The 27,864-nt window shown below is 31.4% G+C and overlaps 1 protein-coding gene across 14 annotated transcripts in view; it reads right to left on the reverse strand.

Annotated features, from left to right (window-relative positions):
* GPHN (gephyrin) overlaps nt 1-27,864 on the reverse strand; it is a 752,379-nt gene that overhangs the window by 194,923 nt on the left and 529,592 nt on the right. For 9 of the 14 annotated variants that reach the window (XM_036906015.2, XM_036906017.2, XM_036906020.2 and 6 more), the window contains 2 exons: nt 17,121-17,255; nt 2,064-2,120 (listed from right to left, as the gene is read on the reverse strand). In XM_036906015.2, the coding sequence (XP_036761910.1) occupies nt 2,064-2,120; nt 17,121-17,255 (192 nt within the window). The remainder of the gene's footprint in view (nt 1-2,063; nt 2,121-17,120; nt 17,256-27,864) is intronic. The other 5 variants (XM_036906014.2, XM_036906022.2, XM_036906024.2 and 2 more) reach the window with 1 other exon arrangement.

Consider the following 27,864-nt stretch of genomic DNA (forward strand, 5'->3'; position numbering starts at 1 on the left):
TTTTCCCTTTTAAAAATAAGATCATAGCGTTATACATTTCTCACTGCCTTTGGCAAACATTTCAAAACATCAAAGATCTTTGTATAAGATGAGAATACATGCTCAATAAACCCGTGACTAGGTAGTTAACATTTTAATTATAGCATCCTTTCTCCGCGAAGCATTAGAGAAAATAAATACTATGACTATCCTTATAATTTCTTAAAGATTCATTTTAAAGTTTTCTATTAGGTAGAAATATGGAGTAAAGATACCTAAAAATTATGAAATTTGCCTTTCTTTCCCAAACCCACTTTTTGGTTTGAATTTTGTCCATATTAAACTGACTGAAAGCTAAAAATGTATCTTTTGTTCCATATATATGTATATACATAATCATATTGCATGTAGACTTAAAAACAATAAACATACAATTATTATTTGAAGTTCTATACATCCAAAAGCTGAACTTAGATAATTAAACACAGGCACACTCGCACACAGTTCAGTTACAGCAGATGGTGCTGCAGTTATGGATGCCATTTTATCTTTATTTCATTATCAGTCATTTCCAAAAAGTTATGTCACACTGCATCTTTTCACTTGAATCTGAGTCATAATCCATAGTCCAAACAATAATGGATTTATTTTCCCTTAAAGACAAAGGTAAAATGATACCTCACAGGTAGACAGTGAGGAATGCTACTGATATAGCACCAGGATACAGATACTCCTATTTATCTGAATGAATAATTTTAACTTGCCTTGTTTTTGAAATAGGCATATAATGAACACTTCCCATCCCATCTGTGTTCTTGGTGAAATAACATTAAAAACATATGCTACCCAGTATATAGCAGTGTTACAGAACACAGAGTATGGCTCGTTTAGATAAAGGACACAGACATACAGACACATTTTCATCTATGTGCACTCATGTGTGCACACACACAAATAAATAAACAACAACAAAAAAAAGTAAAATTAAGAAGGGAGAAGAGGCAAGGAGAGGAAAGAGTGCAGAAATCAGTGCTTTATAAACTGTTAAATGAAATAACTTGGAGACGTGTGAAATTTTGAAATGACTTATTATTAGGTCTGAAGGTAGTTACTGAATTTTGCAACATCCCAGTGCAGTGATTTATGTCATTTTAATTAATTTAACAATTACTATTGCTGTTCAGACAAATGGGATTGAGATAGAAGAAGTGATTAATCTGGGGGGAGATTCCTCTGCATATTTTTAAAATTGGCAAATTTTTAAAATTGCATTTATGGTGGTAGCATTAAAAATGATAATTTGCTATGTCTGTTTCTTAAGGTGATAACCAGTGTATCTTTTCATTGTGATTAAATGTTAGCATATGAAGTGCCCAAGATATATAGACCCAATGGATATTTAACAACTGGCAAATGGGACCATCAGAAGTCTTTAAGTTGTATATTAGCAGATCACATGCATAAACGGGCAAACATTTAGATATATATTGGTTTTTGTTGATTGCTACATCAATTTTTTTGACTTAAAAAAGTAAAACACAGGGGATTAAGAGCGCTTGAATGTGAGCCCATCACACTAGTATATATACAATTCCTTTTCTTTCTAATTTCTAATAACCTGTATTTAACTCATAATAATTATTTTGCTGGAATGAACTACAAATGGTAATGACATTAAAATAATACTTACTTTTAACCAAAAAAGTAAAAGGGTGAGAGATAATATTCTGAAAATAAATATTAGTTCTGTGTGTACCAGCAGCTTACACACATAGTCAGTGACATCAATCAGAGGAACGGTTTACTCTAGAACCCCAAATTACAGGCACCTGTATATGAGGCAGTTGCCCTTCTCTCAGGTTTGTGGTGCCATTCAAAGCTAGTTATTTGGCAGCTTGCCTTCAGCTGGTTGCTCTATGTGTAGCAAACAAAAAAAATATGACCCAACAGCCAATAAAAATATTAAAATAAAAAAATGGGATGGTGGAAAATGAAAAAAGCCCCCTTCCTCCCACCGCCCTCCAAAAAGGAAGAAGTGTAGGCTATAGACAAAATCTTGCCAAAAATGTTAGAAACATATTTACTTTGAGGGATCCAACTCTACTAGCAACTCCTTTGCTTTCATCCGGCCGTCTAATTTGCTACAATGAGGGAAGATGGGTAAAAAAGACAGAATAAAGAAAAAGTGAACTTAAAAATTTTTCTACACATTAGTAAGTAAAACATGCAAAAACATCAATTGACTCTTTGAGGCACCTCTTAGGAGGCGAAGGAGTTAACTAACCCAGAGGCTATATGACATGCTCAGCAAACAGGCTGGTCACTAGAATTCAGTCTTGGTTATGGCACTAGTCCTGAGATTAGGAAGCGGACACTTACTTTGGTTATCTTGGGGACTTCTGATGAAGCAGTATCTGCAGTAATGCTACATTTGCATTTGGTTTATGAAAAACAAAGAATTACAAATATACCTATGCAGAGAACTTTGTCTCTTTCAGTGTTTTAGTGTCTATTCCATTGTAATACCAGAAAACATCAATGGTATGACTAGAAACATGAGTGCTTCCTAAGTGGAAAGATGAGTCCCGACAAGCATCATTCTAGACAGGTGACAGAGTGAAGCTCCTCTGCTTGCTGACCCAAGCATTGAGGTTGTTCAGCTGTCACTGATATTCCCAATTAAATAATTGTGCTGCCCAAGCAGAAAATTTTAATGCCAGACCAATGTTAGATATATTACCTCCCTCAAAGTTTTCTGTTATTTCAGTTGAATTTTTCTCTTGGGTAAGATAAGGGAAAGGAAAAGGAAAACTTCTATTTACAAAACTTGTTTCACATCACTATATAAATGAGAAAAGAAAATTCTCAACACAAAGTGCTTAATAGAGGCATTAACTAGAAGTTCCTTTGTCTTTTAATAGAGCTATAATAAGAACTAATATTTTGGTTAAAGAAGAAGGCAAAACAAAAAACAAAGGTGAGGTTAGGAGGGCAAAGAAGCTTCAGACCAGATGCTTTTTGCACTATGGATTCCTATACATGCAGAATGATATACATCCATTCAGACCAGCATAGATCAAGTTAGCTGTGATGCTCTGGTTTGTATTAACAGATAGTAGAGGAAAAGAATCAATGTGACGCCAAGTTCCCAGTGTTAAAGTCCTCAGGAAAAGTAAGAAACCTGACCATGCTACAAAATTATATTTCCTGGAGGCAAGCTATAGATTGTCTTATCCCTTTTAGGGCATCTCTGATAGCATATGGAGATTACTAAGGAATAATACAGAGAAAACTAAATTTTTATTTTGAAAAAAAGCATCCTGGTACATAAGAATTGTGTCAACTTTTGGTTTTGATATAAACAGTGTTTCTGTTAACTAAATTAAGTTAAATAATTCTTCAGCATTAACTAAATTCTTCAGCATTATGTCCAAAAGAAAATCACTAGTTTTCATTCTTCTTATTTTAAAGAATTCTCAAATTTAGAAACAATGGATACTAATTAGAAGGGCAATACTCTACATGAGAGGGCCTCTGAACAGTGAATTTATCATATCTAGTCACTCTCTTGTGCTTTCTGCTTTGATTTTAGAGAATATCTTTATATCAAAAGCTATTTTCCATTTTATGTGGATAATCACACATCTTGATTATAAACTAGGGGCTTTCCTACTAAAAAATAGGGTCTAATGCCTCACGCTACTTTCTGAAAACTTTCAAAAACTGTGAAGACTTTCAGAACTGTTTCACAGTAACAAGCAAATGCCATTTTCTACATGGTCTTTTATTTCTAGTAGGCTTAAAATTCCATCATTTCCATCCCGAAGATACCTGAGGTATCTTCAAGGTTACATAGGACATTAATGACAAATCTAGGAACATCCAGTTCCTTATTTCTAGTTTAAAGCTGTATTTCCTTGATAGGCCTGAAAATAATGGGTGGGGAAAAAAAAATGGATGCTTATAGGAGGATGTGTATATATATACATATTTATGTATCTATCTGTCTTGTCTGTTTATCTATCTATAGATGAAATTTTATGTTACTATATTTATTTGTGGGAGATATTTTCCCTAAACTATTTTAGTTCCAAATGCAAGTGAAAGTACAGGAACTTCAAGAATGAATTATAAGAAAAGACAGTCACCACTGAACTCTGAAAATGAAAAATAAACTATAATACCATTTTAAACAAAGGTTTTTGGGAGCAGACAGTTCGTCTGTCAATACTTTACATCAATTTTCTATATATAAATCTGACCTTGTAAATTTGCAACTGTCATGAGGAAGACCTTAGAAAGCCAATGTAGCTATCAAGGTCAGAAGCAGTTGTAATTCAAGTGTCATGTGAATTTTTTGTGGTTCCTGAAATAGGCAATAATCTCTAATACTGAAAACCTTCAGGAAGAATTTGAAAGATTTGTCTCATAAACGGAAATCTGAGTAGAGAACAAATCAATATATTTAAAATGTAATGCTCTCAATTATTCCAGTCAACAGTCATCAATTGTGATAAAGTATAAAAAGAAATTCAGTTAATCCAAAAGCCAGATTATTACTTTTATTTGATAAAAATTTAAAATAAATCACAGAAGATTAGTGATTTGGATAAGATCATTTAATTTACTCTTCATGATAACTATAAAAGCCACACATTGTTAGCTTATTTTATACATATTTTTCTATAAGGCTAAACATTTTCCATCAGTAACTAAGAGAGGTTAAATTGCAAATGCTTATATTATATATAAGATCACTGCAATATAAATGAAGTTTCAGGACTGAATGTAAATAATTGTGGGGATTATTAGTCAGGTGAGGTTATTAGTTTATTTATATATATTGAAAATAAAAATATTAGTCACAAAATAGAAAACATTGTAAATAGTAATTGCCCTGAAGAAACCCTTTTACAAGTATTTCACTGAGATTGCAAAAGATATAAACCAGAGGATCAATACATTTCAATCTTCTATTCAGTCTCTCAGCTAGAATATATTTAACAAAATACCCACTAAAAATAGTGAAAATATTGCACTCTCTCATCCCTTTTGCAACATTCTCGGAATCTTGCCATAGGGATTAATTAGTAAGAAATCTACCTCAGGGGTTAATATCAGGAGGTGGCCTGTAAAGCAGTGAAATGACTGCTATCTGCATTCACCTTTTTTAAAATAAGAGTTTGTATTCTAGAAATATCATGTTTAACAGAAGAACTTGCTTAGATGCTAATCCAGTATGAGTTATTGATTCCCTTTGATTTAGTCCATTTCTCCCAAACTGAGCTCACTGCAAAATCATTTCCACTGTTAAGAAAGCAGAAAATTATCCTGTCTCACCCTCAACACTCTTGCCAATAATAGGTATTTGTAAATGTTATCTTTTTATTAAAACAAACATACCTACTTTGGAGTAGAAAGCAAACTTTATATTAACTTTAAAAAGAAAAGATTACTTAAAAATGAGTTTAGGCTTGTTAAAGTCACACTAAGGTCAGTGCCCATATTATTGGGTGTATGCATTCACATTTCTCTTTAGTTACAAAATGGTGAAAAATTTTGAGAAAATGTACATTTTGCATATTTGTTTGTTTATAGATGAGACAACTCAGGTCTAGAGAGGTTTAGTGGCTTTTTGGAGGTGTATCATTAAGAAAAGCACAGCTGGTATTAAATTCTCTGACTCTCAGGTGTTTCCATTAAATTTATGTTCTCATCTATGGAATAACTAATGCAGATTTCCCCTCCTTCACCCATGATATATTTTATATCGATTTACATTAAGATTACAAACATTAAACAAACATTCCTTTTTGTTTTTGTCCTAAGGACTGAATTGTTTTATTTTTAGAATTATCTAATTTATTTATGCTTATTTTCACTCAGTATATATTGGTATAGCTACAGATTATTTCTGGCAGTTATGATTTAGAGAAGGAGTTTTTTCTTTTTTAAAACAAGTTTTACTTTAGACCTCAAAATTTAAACAAACTCCTATAAATAAAGAAATATCTTTTGGGATCTGGTTACTATTTCAGTCCACTATATTTCAGCTCTTTCAATGAAACTGTCAGTTCTGCATAAAACAATTGTTTCATTTGTGATTTATTAAGTCAAAGTAAAATGAGTGAAGAAAGAAATGAAGGTAAGAGAAGTGATAATTATATAAGTGTGTCAAGGAAAAATACTCTAATGCATTTCTGGAGAAAGGCAATATGATAAAAAACTAAACTAATAAAAGGATAGAGAAGATCAAGGAAAGCATTGCAAAGAATAATGAAGTGAGAAGTCAAAGATTAGTGAGTCACCAGCTGATCCCCCTACAAAACATTTTTATCCTTGGGAAATCCTTTATTCTCAAGGTTCTGATTCCTCATAGTTTAACAGTTGAAATTATTTATTTATATCTTATTGTGAATTTATAATTTTGTTCCTTAAGTTTTGACAGTAGCTTTGCCAAAAGAATACAACCTATACAAAATTAGACTTTTAAGCAAGTCATTTCCTGCCCACTAGGCATAGGATAATTCAATTCATCTTTCTTAATTCCAAATTTTTTATCTGTCTAAAAAGAAATTATGAAGCCTAACAAAGGTGTGATATAACAGAGTTTCTAGGCACTTTGAAACGGGTAACTTTTAAACAGTTAATAGCATTTGTTCTTAAGAATAATAATTTGTGTACGAGACAGAAAAAAACCTTTAAGCCTCCATTGAACTATGGTATAACTTTCTTCCCAGCAAGATTAGAATAGAGTGGTTTAGCCTGGATACAAAAATGCTTTGGTGTAAGTTAAAAACAAATAAATATTTGGCTTTATGAAGATTTGCTATAAATCTGAAAACCAGAAAAAAGACATCCCTGAGTTACCAGGCCCTACTGAAACAACAAAACTAACAAAAACTTATTTTTCTGGTTTAAAAATAACATAGGTTGTAAAATAATGGGCAATTTCACCCCTATGCAGTTTTGCTTCCTACTTCTTTTAACTACATATTTCATTTTGAGCATTTTTCCACATCATTAAATATTCTTAAAGAAATGTTTTTTTACATTATATAAACAACTAATATATATATATATATATATGTTATTTAATCAAAGACATTAAGATTGGTTCTAATTTTTCATGAATATGAATAATGCTATGATAAATAATCTTCTACATAGGTCTTTGATGGCTTTCTTGATAATTTCCACTGGATAAACTTCTGAAACAATATGATTTGTTAAAACATAAACATATAAAGTTTTACATATATATATATAAAATACAACTTTATGTAGTATGAACAGGAATACTCATGCTACTGCTCATTACAGCATTGATTATAGTTTAAAAATAGTTATCAATTTGATTATAAAACTTGTATTGTTTTACATTTTAAATAGATTTCCAGTGAGAGGGTACATTTTTTTCCCACATATTTCTTTGCTGAATTAATTTTTTTAATGAAATGGCTGTTCCTGCCATTTACTCTATTTCTTTTTTTCCTATGAGATTAGGAAAACTCTTTTAGGCTATCAACCCTTTAATTGATAGATTTGTAAATTTTTTTTTTATACATCAACTGCACTTGAAGATCCTTTAGGGCAGGTTTAGTAAGTTTGTCCACTGTTGTATTCCCAATGCCTAGCACAGTATGTGATATAATATGCACTAAAGAATATTTACTGAATGAATTTCTAAATAAATGTGTATTTTGTCTTCAAAGAAAGTAGAATAAGTAGGGGGATCAGATAAACCTGAAGTATTGGGCAAGAAAATACATGCCTTGTTTAAGAATATGAATCATTTTAAAATATAAAGATTAGAGAATAGTTAGGGATATAATTTCTATTAACATCATGAATGGACATGGCAAGTTAATTATACATATTTGAATCATGGCTGTATCTAATCAATTCTGCTGCTCAAATAATGGCAGCACAGGTTATTTTTATTGAGCTGCTTTTGCACAAAACATGGCCCAAACTTTTAAAAAGAAGTTTACAGGAATCAAAGCTATGAAATGAAACTGAAAACTGGTATTAATTTCACTATTCCTTGTATTTCTACAGTTCTCAATTCCCTATCTTCCTATAACTTGAACAAAACTTTAGTGGAAACCAAGAGAGACCAATATTCCGTTTAACAGAGAAAAGCTTGGCCTAAATGAAGTTAGAACACTTTCAGTTCTCTAAGTAGTGCCATGGAATGCAAAAGCTGAAATAAATGAATGTAAATTATTTTATATTAATTGGATATTAATATAATACTGAGAGAAGGAATAAACAGAATAATAATACTTATGCAATCAATGTAACAACTTATTTCAAAGGAACAGAATTACAGACCTACCAGGGAAGGGACTTTAGAGGTTACTTAATATAATAACATTAAGTTACATATATAGAAACTGAGGTCCACTGTTTCTCACAAAGTTATGAAATGGCAGACTAGGACTGATACTCAATATTTAGCACTTTACAGTACAATACATTTACTTACCAATCTTGTTAACTTTTCAAACAACTTTGGATCCATAATTTCTAAACTTGTACTAGTAAATCAGTCAAATGCAAATGCTAAAAACTGCTTTTTCCCGAGTATCAATAAAGTGAATTCAGGAAGATGCAAAAATGACCTCTTCCTGGTATCCATATAAATTACAGAAATCAAAGGCATAAAGGTTCTGCATATACTTTCAACAAAGGTAGAATTTAATACATGTTGCTAAGTTTAATTAAGAGAGGACTCTAAAACATTTAAATTCCAGGAGATTATCACAACATTGTTTTTAAAACTGGGAGTAGGAAACAACTAATATATCCAAAATAGGAGCTGGTGAAAAAAATATGCTACATTCCCAAATCAGAATAGTAAACAATAATTGATAATAATACGGTAGAAAGTAATTTAGAAGTATATAAAGATGTTCACGATATAGAAAGATGTTTATATTAATAAATGAATAAAACAGGTTAAATATTACATAGTTGAATAATAATAGCTAACATTTAGTGAGCACTTCCTATATTTCAAACACTGTGATAAATGATTTGCATTTTAAAAATCAAAACCTTAAAACAACTGTGTGAGGCAAACAGTATTATCTTTCATTTTCCATATTATGTAATTAAGGTTATAGAGGTGAAGTAACTTTCTGAAAGCCACATATCTAATAAGTGATAAAACTGAGATTGTCAGGCCTGCCAAACTCCAGAACCCGAGCTCTTTATCACTACTTTCCTCTACTATCTATTTGTATAAACTATTTGAATGCACAGAAAAGAATAACAGAATGATATACAGCAAAATTTTAAAAGTTGTTTTTTATTAAGGGTACTCTTAGAGGAACTTTTTCCCTTCTTTCTCCTTATATGAATTTTCTAAATTTTCTTAAATGAGTATGTATATTATTTTTTTAATAAGAAAGACCATACCTCTTATAGACTAAGCTACAAAACTGTTAGCTTTATAGTTAACAATTTCTGGTTATCTACATCTTCTCAGGCTAACTAATCAAATCTTATTTGCAAATTCCGATTTCAGAATGACAATTATACATTTCACAGTTAAGTTATACTTAGCTTCAATGATGTACATAACTCTGTGAACATTAAATAATTAGAAAAGGATGAGGGATTTCCATTTTCAATTATCACTTTATATATAAAAGCAGAGGGGACACTTAATCAGATGAATAAAGAAACACAAATCAATGTATGATCCTGTGTACTTAGCAAAATGTCATAGAACATAGAACAAACACTTAAAATAATTTGTAAATTCAAAATTAATAGCTAAAGTATTTTGTCACTCTCTAATTTCAGTTTTATCAATACGGAATACTTTATTTACCATACTGGATAGTGCCTTTCTCATTAGAAAAGGACATAAGAGAACCGTACTTTATTTTAAGTCTCAAAAAACTGTTTTGCTATCAAAACAATAAAAAACAAAACAAAGGAAGAGAAACTAGACAATAATGAACAAGAGTGGAAATTAGTTACTCAAAAGTCTCTAGGAACCAGGCATTTAATGCAAATGAGAAAAATAGACTGGTGGGTATAAAGAGTGCCAGCTGACCTCTGTGCTGGCCCAGTAATGTGGATGTGATTTTTTTTAGGAAAAGCTGAACATTTGCTTTTTATTTAAAATAGTACCAATTTTAAATGTTCCAAACTCATTAAAAAAAAAAGCTATCCCCAATTATCTTCCAGTAAGTAGGTTAAGACTTAAAAGAGGGCTCTCTGTGTACCTACTAGGAAACAGGATATTCTGTCCAAATGTAGTAGTAGTATCACACTGGAAGTAAGCAGAGCTGGCTGGGAATTACAATTTCTAGTTTTGTGTTCTCAAAAGACTCCATGAAGACTGCCTCATTTTGAAAAACGGGAGAGAAACTCTGTTCCCTGCCTCAGAATTAATCTGGATTACAGAGTCAGGATGAATAAATTATAATGCTTATGCATGGCACTGGTGGTAATTTACATAAAGGATAAGATCTCTGGACTGAGAATACAATTATAACATTGTTTCAATAGAAAATTAGGAGAAGTAAGATTCAACATACATAATTTTGACCCAGGGTATTTTTAGAAACATAAACTAGTTTACTCACTTGATTATGCTAATGAGGGTCCCCAAGACCCTTTCAGGGGTCCCCAAGGCCAAATTATTTTAATAATAGTACTAGGACATTATTTGCCTCTTCAAATGACATTTGCACTGATGTTATAAAAGCAATGGTGGGCTGACACCTTAGTGCAAATCAAGGTGGTAGATCCAAATAGTATGAAAAATTGTTGGATTATTTACTACTATGCACCAACAGTTAAAACAAAAAATCTAATGATTTCAAAAAAGGAAAGCTAGTTTCATTTAACAATGTCCTCAACGAAACAGTAAATACTAATTTAATTTTAACTTGTCCCTTGAGTGTGACAAAATGGGAAGTATGAATAAAATATTCCTGGGGGATACCAAAGGCTGATGGTTGTCTCAATAAAAAGCACTTACGCAATTATTTTGAGTTGCAAGCTGAACTAGTCAGGTTTTATACAGAACACCATTTTACCTAAAAGAATGAAAAACTAACTCACAAATTATGATTATTTAGACTGAGATGTTTGTTAGATATTTTCTTGAAAATTAATAAATTGAGTCTGTCAAGGATGAAAATGAGCAGGATTTGTTGCTTTTTTTTTTTTTGTAGATAATTATTTTTTATTGAAGGGTAGTTGACACACAGTATTACATTAGTTTCAGGTGTACAACACAGTGATTCAACATTTATATACATGATAATTCTAGGTGATTTGTTGCTTTTTTGCCACAGTTAAATTCTAGCTTTTAAGCAAAAATTAAAATTGTGGAAAATGTGTATCACCATAAGCTTGAGAGTTCCAAGGCTTTTTTGATAAGCTTGGTGGATATATTAATGAAGATACTTTTAATAGACTATCAATTATAAAATTTTGGTATAGTGTTCAAAGATTATCACAATGATCTGAAAGTGCTATTAAAATAGTCTCTCCTTTTCTAAGTACGTAACAGTGTGAGGCTGGTCTTGTTTCTTCATATTCTTCAACCAAAATAATGTATTACAACAGAGTACAGAAGCAGATGTGAGAATCCAGCTGTCTTCTATTAATCCGGACATTAAAAAATATTTTAAAAAATGTAAAACAATGTCATCAAAAGCTGAAAAGCAGATTTTTTTTTGTTTTGGAAAATTGTTTTTTCATAACATTGTTATTTATGCTAACCTTTAAAGGCTTTATTATTCTTATTTTGAAGCAAATAAATAAACATTTAAAATTCTACTTTAATTTCTAGTATAGTAAGTATCATTAGATATAACCCACATAAAAAGCTACTTGGAACCCTTAATAATTTTTAAATGTGTGATGGGGTCCTGACATCATTGAGAATGGCTGGATCTGACCAGTAATGTTGAGAATATTATTGCTCCATACCTTCCAGATGAGGCAGTTAACTTTGCACAAAAGAAAACATTTTTATATCGAGAAAATATACTTTTAATGTCAATAATTCAGTGTTTCCCAACCTTTTTTGGCATTAGTTGACTCTACATGTAGAGCCCATAAAACTGTAATTTCATTAATAGGTGAATAGGTGTTGATATACCAAAGTTGATATAATTTTCAGGCAAAAGTAGAGAAACTTGATGATTAGTGTAGTCTTACTGACTTTGTTTAGGCTTTTAAAAATAGAGGAAAATAATCTGCAGGCCCCAGTTAATGCCTTGATCTAGTTTAGAATTTTAGCAACTTCATGGTATTCTCCAGACTTGGGAACCTCAAGTTTAGAACCAATGAACTAGCCATATCACATAATCACCCTGGTGATCACAAAGGAAAGTGATGATAATAATTTGAATAGCTTATAAAAATTAACATCACTATGAAAAAATTTCAGAGGGAATATTATCCTAATATTGGATCAATAATGCCATTTTTATATGTAGAGGAAATCACACTGCCTTTTAGACAAACACATTAAAGACTGTGAGTTAAGAAAAATAACATTTTTTATCCAGAGGAATCTAAATTCTTTTGCTCAAAGACAATAAGTGAAACCTAGAGAAGTCTTAACTCATTTTGTTTGAATATAAAATTAGACATAAGTATATTAAATGAACACATCCTTTGTAAAAAGATATTTCAATACATGTACTTTTTAATCATTTTACAAACTTTGGTTTATATTATGTTCATATTTTGTTCCCAAGAGAAAAAAAAATAACTTGCTGTTTAGTCTGGTCACAAAATTCTATTCTAACCTTTAAGGTACAAGAGATGTTATGACAGACTGTATTTATTTATTTATTTATTTTTTTAAGTTAAACTTCAGATGAATAGGGAATAAAAGGATAACTGAATTGGTCTTTAAAATATAGTCTCTATTTTAGTGACATCTATAGGGAATGTTAAGTTAAAGTTCGGATTTTTCCTTCTTTTTGCTCTGGTCATTATTCTCTACCTCAGGCCTCTTGATTTCTGACAGAGATGCTTCTGCTGCCTTTCAAAATGAGAAAGCAGTACTCATGTATATTGTGAATCATGTTCACTTTAAAACAATTTATCTGTTATAGAATTATCCTTTTAGCAAACCATTTTTGGGATACTATCACCAATTTTAGAACTCTAGTCCTTTAGATATTGCCCATTCTTACTTAAATACGATCTACATACTATGTGGCTTTTAGGGATTGACATAATTTCATTTAGGGCAGTGAATCACTAAAATCCCAAGTTTGTTCTTAAAAAATACTTCACTGTGTCATAAAGCAAGAGGAGTGAAAAGTCATTTTCCATTTCAGTCAGATTTCATTAAAAGAAAGTAAAGAGAAATGACTCTTTCCCTATATAGAATAAAATATTAAATCATTTCAGCAAATAAATGTTTGGAGAGAATGCCATTCTTCAAAGAATTGTTTCAAAAAGCTAATACATGGTTGTCTTCGTTAGACTGTAATGAGTGTACTAGAAAGGAAATCCAAACAGTGTATTATATGGACCTTATTCTCACTATAGCTGGGGAATCTTAAAAAAGTATCAAAGCACAATCTAGTATATAATATTGCAGTGAATATATAAAATGTGAATATAAAATAATATTTAATATTGTAGCTATTGACTAAGAGAAATAGATGAACACATGTATATGGTAGGAAATCTTTCAGTCTAAGTATGCGAGTGGTAAATTACAGAGGGAGAGGCTGGAACTGTTCTGAATAGTAATTTGGTTATAAACACTTTAATGTTTTCACAAAGACTAGGCTAAGTGCTTCTGATATCCCAGAGTACTCTTTACTCCTGCCGATAAATTATAGTACTTATAATACTTTTATAATTTGTAGTTGTCTCTTTTGTCTCTTTGTAAAGGCAAGAACAATGTCTACTTGCTCAACACTTACTTAATTTTGGTACACGAGGCAAAACTTACTTAATAAATTAATAAACCCTGTTGGAGATGAAGGATTACTAGTTCATCACAGGAACGAAGCTAAGAGAAGCTGAGCAACTAGCTTAATGTAGTGTGGTTATTGAGTTGAGAAGCCACGTTTGAATCCAGGGTCTCTATTATCCAGTCAATTGCTCTTTCTAGTGCCGATCATTCAGTATTATATTGTATTTGTCATGTAAAGAAAATTTATTTGCAAATATATTTCTGCACATGACAGACTGCATGCCTAATCTGAAAGGCAGAAGGGAAATTTCTATGGGGTTTAGACAACACTAATGAGTTTTAAATTATAAATACCACAACCAAGATGCAGTAACAAAGAGCAATGTCAAACTCAATGAGTTTTCTAATTTTGTGCTGGCTATCATTCCTGGGATGTCTCATACATATCTCAGATTGAACACATTCAAAACTGAAATGTATTAACTCCCTCTTCTTTTACCCTCAAAATTTGCTTCTTAACTTTTATTCTTTAATAGTTAATAACATCATTTACTTATATCTCAAATTAGAAACTTCACTTTCTTTCTGATGTCTTTGCTGCCCCAAATTTTTATGCTATAAAATTAAACTAAAAATTCACCTACAACAGATTTAAATGCTGAAACATACAGTCTTGAAATTTGACTCTGTAGGCAAAGGCAAAAAAAATTCATTATTTAAAATAAAAGAGAACTGGTATCTTAAATTGGATTTTGAGTCACTGAATCAGGCTATTCATGAAGTAATGAAGTTTTAGTCTAAGAGTCTTTCATTGGTGACGACTGCCTGTTGACAGCCACCTTTAACGTGGTCATTATTGCTGAATATAATTCTCAAAACCTCTATCCAGCACAAAGCCTTTGGTTTTGTTTTTATTCATCCTTCATATCCCTGGTGAAATGTTACTCCTTAGGGAGGCCTTCTCTGATGATCGTATCTATGTGAGGTTCTTTCTTATGTTCTATCACGATAATTTTTTCATTTTTTCATAGCATGAATTTCAATTTATAAATAAAGCCACTGTGAAGTTATAATTGATAGAATTATTTATGTTTATTTACTTGTTTTATGTAATATATCATTGACTAAACTGTAAACTCCATGAAGGCAGAGATTATAGCTGTTGCTGATATAAAGGCACATATAAAAGCATCTAGTTTAGATTCAACTAAGCAGTCTTATAATTTAAGACTTCTAATAGAAAAATTTGATTTTCTTTACTCACTTAAAAAAATAAATATTCAACTAATTTTTTAGTATATTAATATTCTGATTCAGCTTTGGAAGTTTTATTTTAAAATTATACCAAAGCAATAATTTTATATTTGAGGTATATATTCTGGTACAGCTAAAAATTGTCTGAAAGTAATAGAATCTTATTCCTAGATAAAAATACAGAAAGCAATTCCAAAAAAAAAAGAGAGTTAAATGCACTGCCTTATTTGAATTTATCATCAGTTGGAAAAATATATGTGTTAATTAAGGAAAAAATTTCAAGACAAGCCACTTGGTTCTCCTAAAGTTTTAAGCAAATTAACTTGATAAATGCTCACACTTTTCTTTTTAGGATTTCACTTTAGTAATTTAGAATTGCCAAGCTATTGTTAAAATTGTATTTAATATTTGTTTTGTAATTAAAGTGCCATTACAAAGTATTAAAAAGGCTCAATAACTACTATGTATAATTAAATTTAACTTAAAATATTTATGTTCACAATACATTATTTAGGAAAAGACTACTTTGTTTTAGATAACTCTGTATTCCCAACATATAGGTCTTAATATTGGTGAATGATTAAACACTTACAGTGGACCTAACTTTTAGCTTTGATTATTTCCCAGACTTTATAAATGAGTACAGCTTGTACAGTTGGGATTTAATGAAATAATGTAATTATTTTGTTCTAAAAATTTAAAAAACATAGATGAGATTCTTCTAATTCAAGTCTTGAGAACTCCAGTTTTCATTTGTTGCTGACTAGAACTTGAATGGCATTAATAAACATTTTATGTCTAGAATGTTCTTACAATTTTTCTTCACTGAAGATTTAGGACCTCAATTTTTAAAAATATTGAATTAATATAAATTATTTTTTAAACAAATCTCAAAATGATATACAACAGTAACATTCTGAGGACTTTGCTGAGAAGAATGTACCATGGAATTCAAAAGCAACTTATCAAGAACTGCTTGAGATAATTTCTAGTTAAATCCAATTATAACATCATAAAACTCATAGAAAAGTTGGAATTGACGAAAAGGTATATAAGTCCTTAAGTTTGATGACAGAGAAAAAGGTTCAGTTTGAAAAATTACCTGCAAATCCCTAGAATAAATTTAGTGTATACCCTAATATCTAACACCATATCTTATTAAATAAGAAGGAATGTTACTGTTAACCTTTTGATGACCATGTTGGATCCACCACATAGAAAACCTGAAGGCTCAAATGACTGACTTAACCAGGGAAGGGGCATTCCAGGAAAAAGAAGTCAGTCATAATTAAGTTTGCTACTAAATCTATCATAAACACGAAGGTATGAGACAGCAAATAAATGTCTAATCTCTTTTTTCTCCCCCATACATGACTCAGTACTTGGGAAAAGTTATAAAAAATAAATACTAAGATACCTTCTCCCTCTCCCAAAGGTTGGCATTAAAACTTTCTAATTAATTTAGATTTGTTTCCGAATATTAGGCAGCAACATTCCAAGTTGAATATGTTTGAAAAATTTTGGAATGATACTAGAGCAGGGTGCTACCCCAGCCCGGACAAGTTGGAAAAAAAAAAATCCCTTTGGTGGTATTATTTTATTTTGTTTATCTTGCTGTTTTTTTGGCCAGAAATACATTCATCCTCTGAATAAACAAATAACTTACATCTATACTGTTGAGTATGCTAAAAAATAACAAGTCTAAAATAAAGAAACAAGAGCTACATAGAGTGATACCCATAGCTTGATGTAGGAGTAGACATTTTGCATGAAATTTCTATTGCCTTACTGTTGGCATAATACGATAATTTATTAAATAGTAGGTAGTAACTATCTTATAGTCTGTTTATTTTTCATTGTATTATCTTGCATGCAATCCAACCTTGACAAGCAGAGGGAAATATTAATTAATTTTCCCAGATTCACATATTTCAGCAGGTGTAAGGTGCCAAGGAACTGTACTTACTTTTGGTGTTGGGCAGGAAGCTGTAGAAAGGCGAGATGTAGCCTGAGCACGAGGCGATTCTGAAGGAGTAGTGCTAAGGGAGGCTGTGTCTCGTGGGAGCACCTGAACGCCACGAGAAATGATGGAGTCTGGAATCTGAACAAGGGAAACAAGTATGGTTTAATATTCTGAAAATACAAACAACATGTAAAATCAATACCCGTACCTTTTTTTGGCCATTCTTTGCTGCTCAGCTTTTGTATATTTGTGCTGCTCACTTACTGTTAAGTATAAAGAAATGCACCAACAATTTGGGATAGGATAGAAACCTTCATATGTAAAAGATTTCCCTGGCCAAATAATATTTTATGAAACTTCTTTTATGAGAGGTAGTATAGCATGGCGGTTAGGGGTAAAGTGGTACTCATATACTGACTCTGCTGTTTAACAGTTATTTAATTCCTAGAATTTTTTCCATTTCCTTTTCAGATTTACTCTCCATCCTTCTTCACCTTCTCTGCACCAAGCTGACCCATATAGATAGAAACAACAAGCTATTTTGAGCTCTCTGGCTTCTGGTTGGACTCAGCCAATGGGAGGCACTGTCAGGACTTTGAAGGGTTGAAGAAGAATAAGCTCTGGTACTTATTCCCATGGCTTCTTCTCTATAGGCATAGGATTGACTAGGTTCACATCATCTATCAGATGACCCCTGCTACCAGCTCTTTTCTGGATTCCAATAGCAGCCCCCTTCCTTTGGCCCATTAGACATAGGAGCATTAATGTTTCCCACTATAACTAGACCCAGGGTACTGCATTATGTCTTGTTGCTTTCTCTAAAACCTGCCCAAACCTTTGTAAACACCATAGTCTCTTATTAAACTCTTTCCAATTATACATCTAAGTATGGTATGACTTCTGCTGGGACACGGATGGGTATATTTTTAAGTCACCATTTCCTTTACCTAAAAAAAGAGAATGATAGCATCTACTTCACTGCTAAAGGTTAAATAAGATAATGCATATAAATTATCTAGCACTTCCAAGTAGTAAATACTTAATAAATGTTGGCTACCTATGTTAGCAGACCTGTCCTATGAGAAATGACAAATGAAGTCCTTCAGGCTGAAAAGAAAGGACACTAGACAGTAATTTTGAATTCACATAAAGAAATAAACAACACTGGTACTCTACATAGGTAAAAATAAAAGTCAGTATTAATGTATATTTTAGATTGTGTATTTGTATTTTTCTTACATGACTTATAAAGAAAATGACATTAATTATAAATCTATGCTGATGGGAACACAATGTATAAATACATAATTTGTGAAAATGACAATATAAGTAAGGGAGATGGAGCAAAGAACTTGCATAAAATTTAAACTAGCTTGGTATTTATTTAAACTAGATAGTTATAAATTAAGATGTTAACTGTAATACATAAGGCAACCACTAAGAAAATAACTAAGAAATATGCATAACAAAATGAGAGGAAATTCAAAATGGTACACTAGAAAATATCTGTTAGCTAAAAAAGAATTAATAGAAGAAATGAAGAGTTAAAAAGATAAAAGACATACAGAAAAACTGGAAGAAATCTTGATTTTTCAGTAATTACATTAAATATAAGTGGATTAAACTACCTAATTAAAATGTAGATGAAGGCAGAATGGATTAAAAAAAAACATGATTCAAGTATGTGCTTTAGATTTAAAGACACAAAGAGACTGAAGATGAAAAAAATGGAAAAAAATAGTCTATGCCAACAGTAACCCAAAGAGGCCTGCAATGGCTATAGTAGTATCAGACAAGAGGGATTTTAAGACAAAAACTGTTATAAGAGACAAAGGAATCATATAATAACAAAAAAGTCAATCCACCTGAAAACAGCAACTATAAACACATATGCACCTAACCAGGGCCTCAAAATACATGAAATAAAAACTGACTGTACTGAGGAGAGAAAAAGTTCAACAATTACAGTGGAAGACTTCAATGCTTTACTTTTAATAATAGAATACCTGGAAGAAGGAGAAGTGAAAAAGAAGATTTTTACAACAGTATAAACCAATTAGGCCTAAAACTATATAGAGAACAATCTCCTGGATAACAGTAGAATACACATTTTTCTCAAGTGAACATTAAATAATCTTCAGGATATATCAAATGCTAGGCCAAAAAATAAATCTCACTAAAATAATGAAATCATACAGTGTATCTTCTCTGACCATAACAAAAGGAAAGTAGAAATAAATATAGAAAGAAATTGGGAAATTTACAAATATATGAAACTAAAAACACATTCTTAACCAATCAGTCAAGAAAGAAATCACAAGGAAAATTAGAAAATACTTTGATATGACTGAAAATGACAACACAACATACCAAAACTTATGGGATCCAGCAACAGTAGTGCTCAGAGGGATATTTATATCTACTTTAAAAAAGATATCTACAAATACCTACTTTAAAAAAGAAAAAGATTTCAAAGTAATACCCTAACCTTCTATCTTAAGGAACTACAAAAAGAAAAGCAAACTAAACTCCAAGCCAAAAGAAGGAAGGAAGTTATAATAAAGATTACAGTGAAAATAAATGAAATGGAGAACAGAAAAACTGAAAGAACCAACAAAATCAAAGCTGCTTCTTTGAAAAGATCAACAGAATTGACAAATCTTTAGCTAAACTGACCAAGAAAAAAAAAAAACTCAAATTACTAAAGTCACGTATGAAAGTGGGAACACTACTATTGATTTCACAGATATAAAAAGGATTAAAGAGAATACTATGAACAATTGTATGCCAACAAGTTGGATAACCTAGAAGAAATGGACAAATTCTTAGAAACACAGCAACTATCAAAACCAATTCAAGAAGAAATAGAAAATCTGTAACAGATATATAACAAAGAAATAGATTGAATCAAAAATCAAAAAAACTTTCAACAAAGAATAGGTCAGAAACAGATGTCTTTTCACTTTTAAAGAATCCTATGAACTGTTTAAAGAAGAATAAACACAAATCCTTCAGAAATTCTTCCACAAAGCAGAACAGGAGGGAACACCTCCTAACTCATTTTATGGGGCCAGTATTACCCTAATATAAGGACAAATGAAACATCACGGGCAGGAATAGAAAACTACAGAACAATATCTTTTATGAATATAATACAAACATCCTAAAAAAATACTAAGAAATTGAATTCAACAGTATTTTAAAAGAATTATATACTATGTTCAAGTGGGATTTATTTCATGAATGCAAGGGTGGTTCAACATAAGAAATATGAGCAATGTAATACAGCACATTAATAGAATGAAGAAAAAAATCTATATGGTCATCTCAATTGATGTAGAAAAAGCTCTTGACAAAACAGAATACCCTTTCATAATAAAAACTCTCAGAAAACTAGGAATAGAAGTCAACTTCTACAGTCTGATAAAGGGCATGTATGAAAAACCCATAGCTAAAGGGCATGTATGAAAAACCCATAGCTAACATCCAACTTAATGATGAAAGATGGAAAACATCCCCCTCAGATCAGGACCAAGGATGTCTGCTCTCATCACTTTTTCAACAGTGTACTAGAAGTTCTAGCCAGGGAAATTAGGGAGGAAAAAGAAAGAAAGGCATCAAATTGGAAAGGAAGAAATAAACTATTTCTTCTTATGATGATGATCTTATATATATAAAATCCTGAAGAATCCACAGAAAGAACTATTAGCTAATAAATTCAGAAAAATTCCAGGCGTGAAGAATACCCAAATATTAGTTGTATTTTTATACACTAACATTGAAAAATTAAAAAAGAAAATTAATAAAGCAATCCCACTTAAAATAACATAAAAATATTAAGGAATAAATTTAACCAAGGAGGTGCAAGATTTGTACACTGAAAGTTACAAAAACATAAGAAGACATAAATAGAAAGTTATATATTGTTAAGATGGCAATACTACCCAAAAGAATCTACAGATTCAATGCAATCCCTATTAAATCATAACAAGCTTTTTGCAGAAATAGTAAAACCCATCCTAAAATCCATATGGAATCTCAAGGGACTCCATATAGCCAAAACAATCCTGAAAAAGAAAGTTGGAGGACTCAGACTTACCAATTTCAAAACTTACTTCCAAGGCTTAGTAATCAAAACAGTGTATGCTGGCATAAGGACATACATATAGACCAAATGAACAGAACTGAGAATCCAGAAATAAACTCTCTTACCTTTATAGTTAATTGATTTTTGACAAATTGCCAAGACAATTAAGGGGAAAGACAGTCTTTTCAATAAATTGTGCCAGAACTGGATATCCACATTTAAAAATATGAAGTTGGACCCTTACCTCATACCATATACAAAAATTATTTCAAAATGGATCAAAGACCTAAATGTATGTGCTAAAATTATAAAATTCTTAGAAGAAAATATAGGGGTATATGTTCATTACACCTTGGTTTTCATAATGGGTTCTTAGATATGGTACCAAAAGCACAAGAAACAAAAGAAAATTTAGACAAAGTAGACTTCATCAAAATTAAAAACTTCTGTGCATTGAGAAAGCTTGAAAAGACAACTTATAGAATGGGAGAAAATATTTACAAATCATATATCTTATGGTCTAGCATTCAGAATATATAAAGAAGAAGTATAACTAAATGAGACAATAACCTATTTAAAAAAAACCCTTATTAAAAAAAGAGACTAAAGATTTGAATAGATATTTCTCCTAAGAAAATATACAAATGGCCAAAAAAGCAACATGAAAAGATGTTCATTATTATTAGTTATTAGGGAAATGCAAATCAAAACTACAATGAGATACCACTTCACACCCACTCAAAGGCTATAATTAAAAAAAAGGAAAATAACAAATGTTGAGCATGCAGAGAAATTGGGAAACCTCATATACACTGATGTTGGGTATGTAAAAGTGCAGTTCTTAATAGGGAAAATGTCTGGCATTTCCTCAAGAAGTTAAAAATAGAATTATTATATGACCCAACAATTCTATTCCTAGGTATATATCCAAAAGAATTGAAAACTGATGTTTAAACAAAAACATGTATACAGATATTCATAGCAGCACTATTTTAATAACCAAAAAGTGGAAAAAACCCAAACTTCCAAATTGATCAATGGTTAAACAATGTGGTATATCTATACAATGGAACATTGTGTAGTCATAAAAAGGAGTACTGATACATGTTACAATATGGGTGAACCTTGAAAACATGATGTTATGTGAAAGAAACTAGACATAAAAAGTCATATATTGGATGATTCCATTTATAATGTCCATAGTAGGCAAATCCAGAGAGAGAAAGCAAATTAGTGGTTACTAGGGGATGGAGGAAGGGAGTATTGGATTGACTGCTTACTGGGTATGGTTTTTTGGGGGGATGATGAAATATTCTGGAATTAGAGGTGATGGTTGCACAACATTGTGAAGGTACAAAAAGGCACTGGATTGTACACTTTAAAAAGCAAATTTTATGTTATGTGAATTTCCTTCAATTAAGTTGTAAAATGAGTCCTTCCATAAGCCAGTATAATGAAAATGTCCTATATCCCTCCATCAAAGCTGTATAGTTTTCTCTTCCATATTTAGGTTTCTAATAAGCTTAGAATTACCTTTTTGTATATTGTATGAGATAGGGGGACCAATTTCATTTTTTCATATGGACAGCCTGTTGTCCCAGCATCATTTACTGAAAAATCAAGCTTCTCCACTAATGTGTAGTTCAAATTCTGACACACAGCAATTGTTCATATGGGGTTTGGTGTTTTTTGGGGCTTATATTCTTCTCTGTTGGTCTAAGTATCCTTGCACCAATAATGTACTACTAACTTTAATTATGTAATTTTAAGTCTTGATATTTATAAAGCAGGTCTACTTTTTTCTTTTCTTTATTTAAGACTATTATGGTTATTTTTGGTCTTTTGCATTTCAATTTTACATAAATTTTAGAAGAACTTGTTTGTGTAGAAAAGTATAGAGAAGTTTTGAAGAACAACCCTCTGATTAAAAAGTGTTCAATTCTGGGGGAGTGTGAAGGTGAATGAGATGAGAGGGTGGTTCAAATGGATGTTAATCTTATCTATGCTTCATTTTTACTTTTTAATAAGGAGAATGTATTAATCTATTACCTGAACAATTAAAAAATTTAGTGGTGAAAACCATGGGAGGGATTGTTTAAAAAATTAAGAAGTGGTTTATGCACTCAACAACTAAGGAGAAGTAAAAGAATGAGCACAAATTGATGCTTAATAATTATTTCCTTAATAATAAAGAAGTACAAGCAGCCACTAACTTTGAGAATTAGAAGCTTTCTTTGAGATAAAAGGAATGGAACAGAGTATTAACTAAGAAAAATAGTTTAAGTGGAAAGGACAAATGTTTAACCTTGATGGTCTTTTAAAATTTTTATTTATTTATTTAACTGATAAACAGTCTTCTATTAGTTTCTCATATACAACACAGTGGTTCAACAGTTACCCACATTATCAAATACTCATGCCTACCAATGCAGTAGACTCATAGACACTGAGAAGGGACTGGTGGTTACCATGGGAAGGATGGGGGTGGGTAGGTGGGAGGGCGAGGGGGATAAAGGGCACAAAAATTCTCAACAATAATGTAGGTTGTTCATGGGGATAGTAGTATAGCATGGAGAATATATCCTCGATGGTCTTTAACAAGAAGCAAGAGGGAGAGAACAGAGGAAGTAAGGAGGTGAAAAAAGGTAAAAGTCTGAACACTGCAATTCATTAATGTATACAAAGGAGTCAATAAAAATGAACCAAAAGCTTGCCCAAGTGTAGTGAGGATCCACCTAGAGAAAGCAGAATTTGCAGTGGGTTAAGTCAGCACAAATGAGAAGGCAAAATGCCAAATCACTTCTAAAATAACATTACTACTTTTAGATAACTAATCTAAAAAAGCATGGAGAAAACAATCTGTCCCAATTGATCTCAAACCCTCTATAGATATGCAATGTAATTTCAATTGTGAATTATTAAACAACAGAATTCTCCTCATTAAGGAAAACTTTCATGAGAATACATTCTTTCTTAGGAACTGTGCTGATTCTATCTGTTACTTTTCTGTCCTAAAGCTAATTTGACTGATTGGACAGCAATTTCTAAAAGAAGAAATGGAGATTTATACTACAAAATAAGAATACCTAAACCAAGTATCAGTTCCTTTTGACCCTGTAGTGTTTTGAAACACCAGTAAGACTACCAATAAATTAAACACGCAAATTTGTATTTTGATGCCAAGGAAACTCCTCAGTAGGGTATATTTCCCCTTCCAATAATTACTTTTACCACCTAAAACTTTTTGTTTTGAAAAAATGTTTAACTTACAGAAAAGTTGCAAGACTAATACAATAGAAGATATCTCTGTTATTTGGATTTAATTTTGGGTAGCTAGTGAGCAAACTTATAGTAATTGGAGTGAGTCTCCCACAGTGGCCATATATAAAGGAGTATGGCTTCCACAGCCATAATTTGTCAGTCTCCAAGGTAAGGCTTTTGGAGTCTTTGCTGGTTAGCTCCAACATGTGTACTCTTTTCTAGTAATTTCTCTGTTTACAGACCTTTAAGATAGGTTGCATTTTCTAAATCCTACTGGACAGTTGTGTGTGATATAAGATCTGAACTAATAATACAAAGAGATTACATATGAATACCTAAATGGGTTCTTTCTCAAACATCATGTATTCTCCCAGAGCTTCTGACATTGATCTTTTAGGGGCTCTAATGTAAGAGTTATGAAAATTTTCTGAAAGAACAGAATATCAAACCTGTGTTCTTGAGTTCACTAAGATATTCAACAAGTAAGTCATTTATAAAATTCTTTGGACAAGGTAGAGAAAGTGGGTTTCTATGGGACAGAAGAGAAATATGTTAGCTGATAAAGCAATTATAACCAATAGGGTTTCTGGTAGTATGTGAAATGGCTTATTCTAAAAAAAGTTGTATCAGTGACTGCAATGACAGAATGATTAACTTATCTGCAGGTGATAGAGCAAGAAAAGACAGGTAAAATAAGTGAATGGCTTATATAGATTTTTAAAAGGTCACCTTAGACTAAAATGAAATTTAACAGGAATAAATGTGAAGACCTAAATTTAGATTAAAATCAATGATATAAAAATCCACAAGAATTTATGATTCATAGTGATAAAGAAAAGCCACACTGATTTTGTCTAGACAGTGAACATGAGGTATGACTATAACAGATTTTTTATAAATGTAAAAATTTAAATATTCATATGAACTTGTTTCTTTACAAGGACTATACTTATTAAAATTATTTTTCTGTTGTTTAAAATTATTCAGAATTTTTATTGCTCTCAATGGTATTAATCAGAATCCTTGTTATGATTTGTTTTCCCATATAAATTTGCCATCCAGTAAAATAAAAAGGTGTAATCTTGCTGACACCTACATTCCAGTATCAATTTTTGATGAATATATAAAACATTTAGAATAGTGTCTACTGTGTAGTTAGCATTAAAAAATTATCTATTATCATTATTACTATAACTGCTTAATATATTCCTTTTGATATTAAATACTTTCCCTATTGATCATTTGTCTATTTCTTTTTTTAATTGATATACAGTATTATTTTACTTTCAAATATATAACACAGTGGTTCAACAGTTACTCATATTATTAAATCCTCACTCCCACTAGTACAGCTACTATCTGTCAACATAGAAAGATGTTACAGAAGCACTGGTTGTATTCTCTATGCTGTATTACTATCCTCATGACCAACCTACATTATGATTGAGAATTTTTGTGCCCATTTATCCCCCTCACCCACCCCTTTTTCCCCATCCCCCCCCCCCACCACATGGTAACAACCAGTCCCTTCTCAGTGTCTATGTCTGTTGCTACTTTGTTCCTTCTGTTTTGCTTTGTTTTTATATTCCAGATCATTTGTCTATTTCATGGAAGACTCCTTATACATCATGGGAATTGCTAAATATATACATATTTTATATCTATTTTGTGAACTTAGTTATTGAACATCTATTTCTTAGGGATGGATCACATTTTTTCATGGGATATGTTTAACAAATATCTATATAGTATATACTATATGCCAAATTGGGTTAGATGTTGGATACATCATATACACCAAAAGATGTGATCCTTGTCCTTGCATACTTTATATTCCACATATATAGAAATCAAACACCTGAATAGGTATATAACTGCAAATTGTGACAAGTGCTATGAAGAAAAAGAACTGCAAGCAAAATTTAAATTGGAGGAGGCAGATCAGGAGGTTTCTATGAGAAAGAAATACTTAAACTGGAACAGAAAGAATAAGTAGAAGTTAGATGGGCAAAGAGTGGGGTTAAGAACATTATAGATAGTGGGGACAGCATGATCTCCGAGGCAAGAAAACGGTTGATGAAGCTTCATGAGCAATGGGGAGAGGGAGAGTAATGGTAAGAGAAGGGCCTGAGAAAGTCAGGAGCAACCATATCATGTGGAATCTAGCAGAACATGTCAAGGAGTTTTGGTTTTACTCTAAATGTAATGAGAATCCACTCAAGGTTTCAAGTAGGGAAGTGACAAGATTTACTTTATGTTTTATAAAGCTGAGTCTTGCTATGAGGGGATGAGTTAATTGAAGAGAGACATTGATGGAACTGATGAGACTAGCCACTGAACTAATTAAGGTGAAAAATGATGGCAGATTAGACCAGGTTGTTCCCTGGTTATTTACCATGCCAAGTAATTTCCAAGGAACCAGTGATAAATCTCACAGGAATCCTAAAATAGGATTTGGAATAGTAGACAAATTTCTCATCTCATGAGATCAACAATTATGATACTTAAAAAACTGGTTCATTTAAGAATATACTCTCTCATTCTGTGTTCCTCAAGGGCAAAGCCCAGGGCATATATAATTGTTTTAAAACCCGTAGCATCTAGCAAAGGGTTTTTTCCAAAAATATTTTCCAAATATACATATTAGTGTCAAAGTAAATATGTGATCACTGAATGTAATACAAAAGGAAAGATGAAATAGACTAGATTTATGAAAGGTGTGATGGAGGAGGCTGGACTTTAGCAGGCACAGGATTCTTAAAGGATCTGCTCTGGTAGTCAACATTTGTGCTTCCACATCCATTTCTTACTTCAATATTCATCATTTACTCATGAAGTAACAAAGAGGTTAATACCATAATTATTCCTGTTTTAGAGAAGACTGAGGCTTAGAAAAGAGAATTCACCCAGTGTCATAGAACAGATACTGACAGAACTGAAACTCTCTGGTGCCAAAGGTCACATTGTTAAGTATGCTTACTGCATCCCAGATTTGAAAAAGGTCTATGTGGTTTATTTTAATACAGCTTCCTATTTGTTTTACTGAAAATAATAGTAAGCTTTGTGAAAAACTTATGAGAACATAAATTTATTGGCTCAAATAATTACTACTTATTCATCATACATGCATAAATAATCAGTCAAAATATTACTCAAAGGTCAATGCAAGGAAAAAATAATTGGCATCCTAACAAGTCAATCCCTTTATAAACAACTATAGTAATGATACAAAAACGTGGCTTTCTAATTCAAATTTTGAGAAAATAAAAGTCAATTATTATTGAAGATGATATAGCTTTCTACAAAATCCTGATATGTGGCAACCATTTAAGTAGAAACAAATAAACAACAGTATAAACAGTAAAAAAATTTATTTGGTACATAAACATTTTTTTTCAC

The sequence above is a fragment of the Manis pentadactyla genome, chromosome 11 (genome assembly GCF_030020395.1).
Source record: "Manis pentadactyla isolate mManPen7 chromosome 11, mManPen7.hap1, whole genome shotgun sequence".
Lineage (NCBI taxonomy): Eukaryota > Metazoa > Chordata > Mammalia > Pholidota > Manidae > Manis > Manis pentadactyla.